Source organism: Plasmodium gaboni, chromosome 5 (genome assembly GCF_001602025.1).
Source record: "Plasmodium gaboni strain SY75 chromosome 5, whole genome shotgun sequence".
In the NCBI taxonomy this organism is placed as follows: Eukaryota; Apicomplexa; class Aconoidasida; order Haemosporida; family Plasmodiidae; genus Plasmodium; species Plasmodium gaboni.
The window spans coordinates 976,655-986,483 of NC_031485.1; the positions used below are offsets into that span (position 1 = coordinate 976,655).

At 17.9% G+C, this 9,829-nt stretch overlaps 3 protein-coding genes across 3 annotated transcripts; 2 read left to right on the forward strand and 1 right to left on the reverse strand.

The window, feature by feature from the left end:
• Positions 1 to 584: 584 nt before the first annotated feature.
• Positions 585 to 1,556, reverse strand: PGSY75_0526300 (putative nucleolar Jumonji domain interacting protein; the record flags this gene model as incomplete). The annotated part of the gene is made up of 1 exon (XM_018784545.1): positions 585 to 1,556. One exon carries the CDS (start codon positions 1,554 to 1,556, stop codon positions 585 to 587), a length of 972 nt encoding a protein of 323 aa, XP_018643200.1.
• A 1,649-nt stretch (positions 1,557 to 3,205) lies between these two features.
• PGSY75_0526400 (hypothetical protein) lies at positions 3,206 to 4,303 on the forward strand (the record flags this gene model as incomplete). The annotated part of the gene is made up of 1 exon (XM_018784546.1): positions 3,206 to 4,303. The coding sequence occupies one exon, from the start codon at positions 3,206 to 3,208 to the stop codon at positions 4,301 to 4,303; it is 1,098 nt and encodes a 365-aa protein (XP_018643201.1).
• Positions 4,304 to 5,692: 1,389 nt separating this feature from the next.
• On the forward strand, positions 5,693 to 9,550 carry PGSY75_0526500 (hypothetical protein; the record flags this gene model as incomplete). The annotated part of the gene is made up of 1 exon (XM_018784547.1): positions 5,693 to 9,550. The coding sequence occupies one exon, from the start codon at positions 5,693 to 5,695 to the stop codon at positions 9,548 to 9,550; it is 3,858 nt and encodes a 1,285-aa protein (XP_018643202.1).
• Between the last annotated feature and the right edge of the window lie 279 nt (positions 9,551 to 9,829).

Genomic DNA, 9,829 nt, shown 5'->3' on the forward strand with positions numbered 1-9,829 from the left:
TATGATATATATATTATATTTTTTTTAACTTCATAATTTTTAAAAACACTGTTCATTAGGCTTTATATATAATAAATTCATATATATAAAATATATTTATTTATTTATTTAATTATATTTTTATGTGCTGTTTGGAAAGAAACAAAAAAATTAGTATGAGTTGAAAATAATGTTTTATTTAATTAAAGGATATAAAAAATAACATTGTAAAGAATATGGTTTGATATAAAAAATACTATATATCAACAATAAATATAATTTTGTTACCATATATTGTTAAAATATTGGTATGACATAAAAATAAAAATATATATATATATATATATAAATATTTTTGTGTATATAAAATACATTTATTTGGAATAAAATTTTAAACATTTAAATATTAAAATATGTAGGTACACACACATAAAAAAATAACAATATATATATATATATATATATATATATATATATATATATATCAAATGTTATGTTTTAATTTATCATATTTTATTCTTGTCAATTTAATATACATAAAAAAAAAAAAAAAAAAAGAAAACATGATATGCTCTCTTTTATTTTAATTTTTTCCCATTTTTTATTTAAAGGTCATGAAAAAAGGATTTTTTTTTTTTTTTTTTTATTCCATTGTATATAATTGAATTATTTATTTGTATTTGATAAAAATTAATTGAATAATCGTTAGAAATGGTAGCTAAGAGATTTTTGTTTTTATTAATAGACATTTTTTCAATGCTTTCTTTATTTTTATGTTTTGAAAAGGTTTCTCCTATTTTATTTGGTTGTATTTGTGCTGTTTTAATAAATCCATCAGAGGTACCAAAAAAAATATGATAATCATTATATTTGACAAAGGTACTAATAGCATCTTTACTAGCTTTAATTTTTGCTTCCATATTACCCCATGGGTTTTTTGAGAAAATAGAAATATTTCCATTTAATGTTGTAGTTACAATTTTTGAATTATGAGCCATAAGGTTTGAACATAAGAATTCATCACTATATTCATTTGAAATAGTATGTGATGTAATTTTTTTTTTATATAAAATATCGAAGAGACCTAGTTGACCTCCACATGTAACAATCATGGATTTCTCATCTTGATCCATTAACATACTTGATATATTGTCATTAAAATGTTTTATTTTATGTATAGGTTTTTTTGTATTATCTCTAATATCCCAATGTTTTATATATCCAATTTCATCAGCTGTTAAGAAAGTATGATAACTACTATATAATATGGAACTAATTGAATTCTTATGACATAAATTCTTCCATATACATACACCGGTTATATCTGTTATCGAACAAGAATTGTCAGATGAAGCAGCTAATATTTGTTTTCCTTTTTTAGAAAAACATACATATTTAACGGCTTTATCATGATTATGTACTATATGTTTTTTTTTAAATTCTTTTTTATCTTCTTTTCGTTTATATAATATTATGTTTCCATCAAAAACACCAGCACATACTATATCAACTTTAGGATGAAAATCTATATCGAATATGAGAGAATCGCAATCGATGGACGTATAAATGTCGTTCATATTTTATTAATTAATGAGGAAATAAATATATACATAAAAATATAAACACATACATATATACATATACATACATATATATATATATATATATATATATATATATATATATATATAATTTGGTTTGTTTTCATTAAGTTACTTTAAAAAAATTTAATACCATTCATATCATTTTTTTGTTGGAAGAATAATATACCTATTTTATATAATCACTTATCAATAAAGTAAATATTTTGAACATTATATTGTATTATCTTATTTAAATAAATACTTACATATCCTGTCATTATAATATTATTTTGTTTGTTATAGTAAAGGGTCTCTAACTTATTAAAGCACAGAACTCAAACATTTACATATTATATATATATATATATATATATATATCCATGTGTTTTTCTTTTTATACTTTTACATTTCCTTTTGGCCACTGTCCCATATTTGTATTAAAAATATTCAATACTCAATGTATAATGTAATTCGAAGGATCTATTAAGAAATTACTTTATCATTTCAACATCACATCTAATATAAATATATATATATATATATATTATCTGTGTTTTATAAGGATTACTTTATATATTTAAATATTATAAAATTTTGATAAAAAAAAAAAAAAAAAAAGATGAAGAAGAAATATTGTTCTACAAAAAAAAGAAAAAAAAAAAAAAATCAAATTAAGGATGGTAAAATAAAATATATTAAGAAATATATGATTTTAAAATTTATTTAAATTTATAATAAAGAAAAATTGTCATATAAAAATAATAAATATATATATTATATATATATATATATAATTATGATAATATATATGAATTTTATAGTTTAAAAGAATAAGTATATTTTTAAAAATTTTAATTTATACAAAAAAAAAAAAAATAAATAAAATAAAAAAATTATTACATATATATATTATATATATGTACAATAGTTATGTATATTTATTATATATTTAATAAAGTGAAGATATTCTTTCACATTATATTTATTATTACCTCATATATTTAATAAATAAATAATATATATATATATATATATTATTTTATTTTTGTCCTAATTAAATTTAAGAATTTTTTTTTTTTTTTTTTTTTTTTTTTTTTTTTTTCTTTGAGGTTTATATTATTTTTTATTTATATATAAAAACCAATTATCAAAAAGAAGACCCACAAATATATTATATATTAATACTTATCATTATTTATATATTCTTTTGTTTTTAAAGTTTTAAAAGAGGAATAATTATTATATATATGTATATGTATATATATATATATATTTTTATATTTCAGAATGTCTTATAATCAAATATATACGAATGGGATATAATAATATATTAAAAATATAATTATATATTATTATATTTATATTATATATATATATATTTGCTCACTTTGATTTGTTGCAAATTTTGTGTTACAACCAAGTGGACAAAAATAAGGGAAAATAAACAAAAAAATAAAATATATATATATATATATTATATATATTTATTTATAATTTTTTTCATTATTGTCCTAATTTTATAAAATGATGTCCGATATTAATTTTTATATGTAATTCTGTGAGAGAACATAGGAAGAATCATAAAATATACATATATATATTGTTATTGTTTAATTATATTTTTTATGTTTATATATTTGATAATGGAATATAAAGAAAGGTATAGCTCATTGAATGAAGAAACGTTTTATAAATATAAAAATAAAAGAGTTATAAAAACTATAGATGATATTGATGAATTTATAAATAAATATCCTCGTACAAATAAAGAACTGAATACATATATTATTAAAAAAGAGAAAGGGAATGATGTGTCACTTTTAAAAAGTTTTATTTTTTATATATTTACTCAAATAACTAGTATATTGGCTGTATGTTTAGTTATATTTTGTATAGGTTTTTTAATAGGAAATCATATATCATCTAAATCATCTATAATAAATTCAATTAATTTTAATTATTATTTATCGAATGATAAAGGTGCTGAATTATATGTAGATAATTATGGGGTTACCAATATTTTGACATTAGATATAATGATAAATTTTAATTTTGATTATAATAATATATTTTTAGGTACATTAATTAGTAATATATTATTATATTATTACCCTTCTAATAATATAGGATTAAATAGTAATGATATTTGTTATAATTCGAATTATGTCAATATAGATAATAATAATGATAATAATTTGTTTATAAAACAAAATGGTAAAGGGCAAAATAAAGAAATGGGTTCTTTTGCTAATTATAATATAAATAAAGAATTATTCAACATATTTATAAAAGAAGAATCTCTTATTTTTTTAAATTATTCAATAAAATCAGATAATAATATTAAAATAACATTTATAAATAATACATTATATGATCATTTAATCAAATATCCAATAGGTGGTTCAGATATTTCAATATCACCTGGTATTATGCAAGGTATTAATTCTATTAATGTATTAATAAGTATTAATCATAATATACAAGATAAAAATATATTAAAAAAATTAATTAATGATTGTAAAAATCAAAGAATTTATATACAACTACAATTTGGAAATACTCAAATTAAAACTATCCTCTTTAGGTTTCAACCACAAATGGGTTCTTTTCTACCTTTCTATATTCCATGTAAAATAAAAAATAAAAAGAAAACCGACAATAATGAATTTAGATTGAATGTTATAAAAAATTACAAAGTTCAAAAATCTGCAATAAAAAATATCAACTTTTTTATAAATTAATATGTAAAAGAATATATAAATGAATAAATATATATATATTTTTTTTTTTTTTTTTTTCTAATTCTTCAACCTGATAATATTATTACTAATGGTTTAGTTTTTTTTTATGTATTTTTATTATTTATCATATGCATTTTAAAAATATATATGTGTATAAATATAATTTTTTTTATATGTTTCATGTGCTATATGTTGATAGGAACCCCTGGTTCCTAATACTGAAACAATTTTAGAAAAAATGGAAAACTATAAGGAAATATATTTTAAATAACAAAATATACATGATTCTATTTTTTTATAAACTTAATGTTATCTAATTTTTTTTTTTTTTTTTGTATTTTATGAACAAAAGGAATTCTATTATTGTATAGAAATGATAAATATATGTAAAGAAATGTTTAATGTTATAGACATGAAATAACATAAAAGTTAAAGATTGATATATATAATATATATATATATATAATTATTATATCAATGCATCATTTCATATATATTTTTCTAAATGTGAAAATAATATTTATCAATATAATAAAATGACAACAACAATATATATAAAATATATATATATATATATATATATAATATATTTACTTATGATAAATAAAAGGAAATGTTGACATTTGGCTTATATAAATTAGGAATAAAGAAAATCTATAAAAACTCATATATTTTTATTATATAATATATATATGATAATTATTATTAATACATAATTTTTGATATTTATAAAATAAGTTTTTAATTTTTTCTATATAATATTTATTTATGAGTATATTTTATAAAATATAATATTATATTTATTTAAGTATATAAAAATATATATATATATATAATAAATATATGTACAGAAATTTTTTTTTTTTTTGCAAAGTAAAATATTTTATATTAGTTTAAAAAATAAAGAAATATAATATTATATATATATTATAAAATATTATAAATTTAATAAAATATATATATATATATATATATATATATATATATAATTTATATTATTCCCAGCTTGTATTGTTTTAATTTTTTTTTTTTTTTTTTTTTTTTTTTTTTTTTTTTTTTTTATGTCATATTATATATTTTTTCCTTTTAGATAACACTATTATGAGATTATTTTATTTACGTTGAGACTGTTTAATGCTTTGTAAAAAAAACATACTTATTTTTATCAACATTAGAGTAATATTTATCTTATTATAATTTTTTTTTTTTTTTTTTTACGTTCAAATGTGACACTGTATTGTTACTATTAGGCTTATCAAAATTATAATATATGTATAATATATATATATATATATATATATATACTTTTATATTTATATATAATTTATTTTTGTATACATTCTTATGATTGATATGAAACGTTTTTATTTCATATAATGAATTGTAAATATGTTTAAAAGTAACAAGATATTATCTGTTGGGAGTAATGAATTTGGAGTTATAGAATTAGTAACAGCGAAGCAACTATTTGTGAGTCGTTTGAAAGTAGATGATAGAACAAGAAATATTTATGATGATTTTAATGTAGAGGAATATGTATTTGAAGTGAGTGGTAAAGGTAACCTTGAGAAGAATGAAAAAGAAAGTAAAAGGGATAGTTGTAGTTATAGTGACATTTCAAAGAATGAGTTAAATAATAATAGAATAGAAGATAAAAAGGAAAAAGATAGAGAAAAAAATGGAATTAATAATAATGATGATAAAGATGTATATAAAGAAGAACTTTATTTTTTACGAATGAATCCATTACATTTAAATAGATGGTATAAATTTTTAGAAATGTATGAAGATGAAGAAGAAATATATGAACAGTTTCTATTAATATTTCCTCGTTGTGTTTATTACTGGAATAAATATGCAGAATTAAAAATAAAAAAGAAAGAATATAAAGAAGCTTATGAAATATATAGGAAATGTATAGATTCGAATATTTATGATTTAAAATTATTTTTATCATTTTTATATTTTACTTATCATACATCTTCAATTCATGAATATATAAATTTTTTATTTGAAGCTTTAAAATGTGTAGGTACTGATATAAAATCAGGTAGTATATGGGTGGAGTTATTATATATATTAATAAAAATATATAATACGAATTTAATAGTTAATAATGAAATAACGAAATTATTATATGACCCATTTAAACATACACATCATGGTAATAGGAATATGAATACTTTAATACCAACAGAAGAGGAACAAAATATTTTTAAGTCTTATATACCTAGTATGAATAATTCAAAAATAAGTTATTTCGATCATTATATTAAAGATGGAAAGTTAAGGAAATTTTATCAAAGGTGGTTACATCATGCAACGAAATATTTAGATAAGGTGTGGAAATGTTATTGTTCATTTGAAAAAGCTAGTGATAATTTTAATTCTACTTGTAGTTCAAGTTCTTTATCTATATATAATAATCAATATTTAAATTCAAAAAATGCTTTTAAAGAATTATGTATTATATATAAAGAAATGAATGTTGATAGAAAAGGTAAAATTATTCTTCCTATAAATAAAAAATCGAAAATAGAAAATAACATTTTATATATTAAATGGATGAAAATTATTAATTTTGAAAAAACAAATCCATTAAAATTAACCATTCCTTTAGTTTTTAAAAGAATTAAATATACATATGAACAAGCTCTTATACATTTACAATTTAATTCAGATTTATGGTTCTCATATTTTCAATATTTGTTGTTGAATAAAAAATTTGTCTATGCCATACGTATAATGAGAGAAGCCATAGAAGTATATTTACCATTTGATGAAATATTAAAATTAAATTTTGCTTATTTTTTTGAAAAGAATGCCTTAATAAATCAAGCTCATTATGTATACCAATTAATGATAAATGAAGTTTCTAAGAAGCAAAAAAAAAAATTCTCTCTGTCTTTTTTGTATGAGAAGGACAAATTTAAGAAGTTCCCTTATACTGTTTTAGAAAATACATCAAAGGGTAAAGGCAAAAATAAGAACAAACAACTCAAAGGTAATGTCAAAAGGGACATGTCTATAAAAGAAGAAGATGGTAACGATGACAATTTGGTAGATGAAAAATGTGCCAATATTTCTGATCCATCACCAGATTGTTCACAAGATGATGACATATGTGCAGAAAAAAATTCAACAAAAGAAAGTCAAAGGAAAAAGAGAAGAAGTAGCAAAAAAGAACACGAAGAAGAACAAAATAAAGAAATAATAAAGGTTGGAAAATATACACATACAAAAAAAAAAATAAAAATAAATGACATAAAATGTGGTGATAATAATAAAAGTTTATTATCAAATGATGAAGATGATAATTATATACATGATGATACTCAACATAATAATATTAATGATAAAGTTGGTAATATATATGGAGATAAAGATGGTAACACATGTGGAGATAAAGATGGTAACACATGTGGAGATAAAAATATAAAATCAAAAATTGGGACCCCTATAAGTGATGATGAAATAAAAAGAAGATTTCATCAAAATGATTATGAAAAAATTGAAGAAAGAAAAAAATATTTTGTAAAATATTTTCATATAAAGAAAAGGAAAAGACGTATATTTGTTTTTACACACTTTCTAAATTTTATTAAACGTAATTATGATGAAACCATTTGGAGATATTATGTAGGTTTAATATTAAAAGAAGAAAGATGTTGTGAAGAGATATATTATTATTGTGCTAATATAGAAAGGAGAATATTAAATAATGAAAAGAGAGCAATGTATATTATGAATGAAGGATATAAGAAATTTATTTGTAAGAAAAAGTTTTTATTATTTTATATAAATTTTTTATTAGAAAAAGGATATATAAATAATATTCGAACTTTAATATATGAGTTTATACATGAGATATATAAAAAATTTTATAAAAGTTATTATGAAAATAATAATCTAATTGATAAGAAAATACATAAAACAAAATTATCACAAAATGAATTTAATTTATTTGAACCAAATTATTTAATATTATTAAAAAAAAAAAATAAATCATGTGAAAAGATATGGAATATATTAATACATATAGAAATATTATATGGTGATATACGTAATTTAAATAAAATTTATGATATGAAAATCAAATATGATTCTGGTTACAATTTAGAAGAAAATAAACATATCTTGTTAGATTATGATACATTAAATATATATAATCAAAAGGAAAAAAAACAAAATATTTTTTTAGATAATTTTTATACTGATGAATATAATCAAAATAATATGACAAATATATTATGTAAAGGATATCTAGAAAATTTAAAAAAAAATGATATTGATACTTTACAATTTAAAACCAAATTAATTAATTCACAATTATTTGGAGGAATTTCTTTGAAAAAAACATATTCAATTTTTAGGGTTAATAATCCTAATGTGTTTTCTAATTTATCATTTTATGATTATATAGTGAAAGAAAAAAAAAAAAATAAAATTAATCATAATGAAGATAATAATAAAATATTGAATAATAATATGTATATGAGAAATAATCGGGAGTCATTAATAACACTTAAGGATGGATGGAGTAACAATAATAATGATAATAATAATAATGAAAATAATAATGATAGTAATTATAATAACAATATGGAAGATTCACAAATAAATAAAAACATTATGAATTATTTAAATATGAATAGAAATTCTACATATAATAGATATTCGATATTTTCGGAATTTTTCTGTTTTGGTATTAAAAGGGATAGTTGTCTTACCACTATTGATAATAATAATACTAAAAAAAAAAATAATGAGATGGATGATAAAGATGATGATATGAATAATATACCATCAAATTTTAAAAATTGTGTAAATTATATTATTAGGCCAGATTTAAAAACAATGTTTGTATATAAACCATTTGAAAATTATGAATTTGTAGAAACAGAAAAAAATGATTTTGATAAAAAAAAAAAAGATAAAGAAACATTTAATATGTCTTTTAAAGATAGTTTATATTATAAACATAATCGTAATAATAAAAATCTATATGATGAAAAGAATAAAAAAGAATTTGTACGAAAAAGAGAATATATTGCTATGCCGAATATTATTAATGATTTCTTATGTTTATTACCTGAACAAAATAATAATATTAAATTGTCAGATAATTCAATAGATTATCTAGTTAATTCATTACAAAACTTAAATATACCAAAACTTGATAATTTCCCATATGAGCCAATACCTGTAAAAGACATTCTACAAATAAAAAATGCTCTCAACGAGTAAAAGAATATATCAAAATGTGGCACAAAAGAAAAAAAAAATATATATAAATATAAATAAATAAATAAATAAATATATATATATATATATATATAATTATTTTCAACGATTTTTTTTTTCTTTTTTATTTTTTTTTTTTTTTTTTTTTTTATTTTTTTTTATGGTAGATAATAAATGGGTATATTTGAAAATATACACCCATATTTCAAATATGGGAAAACAAATATGATATATATATATATATATTATATATTTTTTATATGGTGATAGTTTTATTTTATT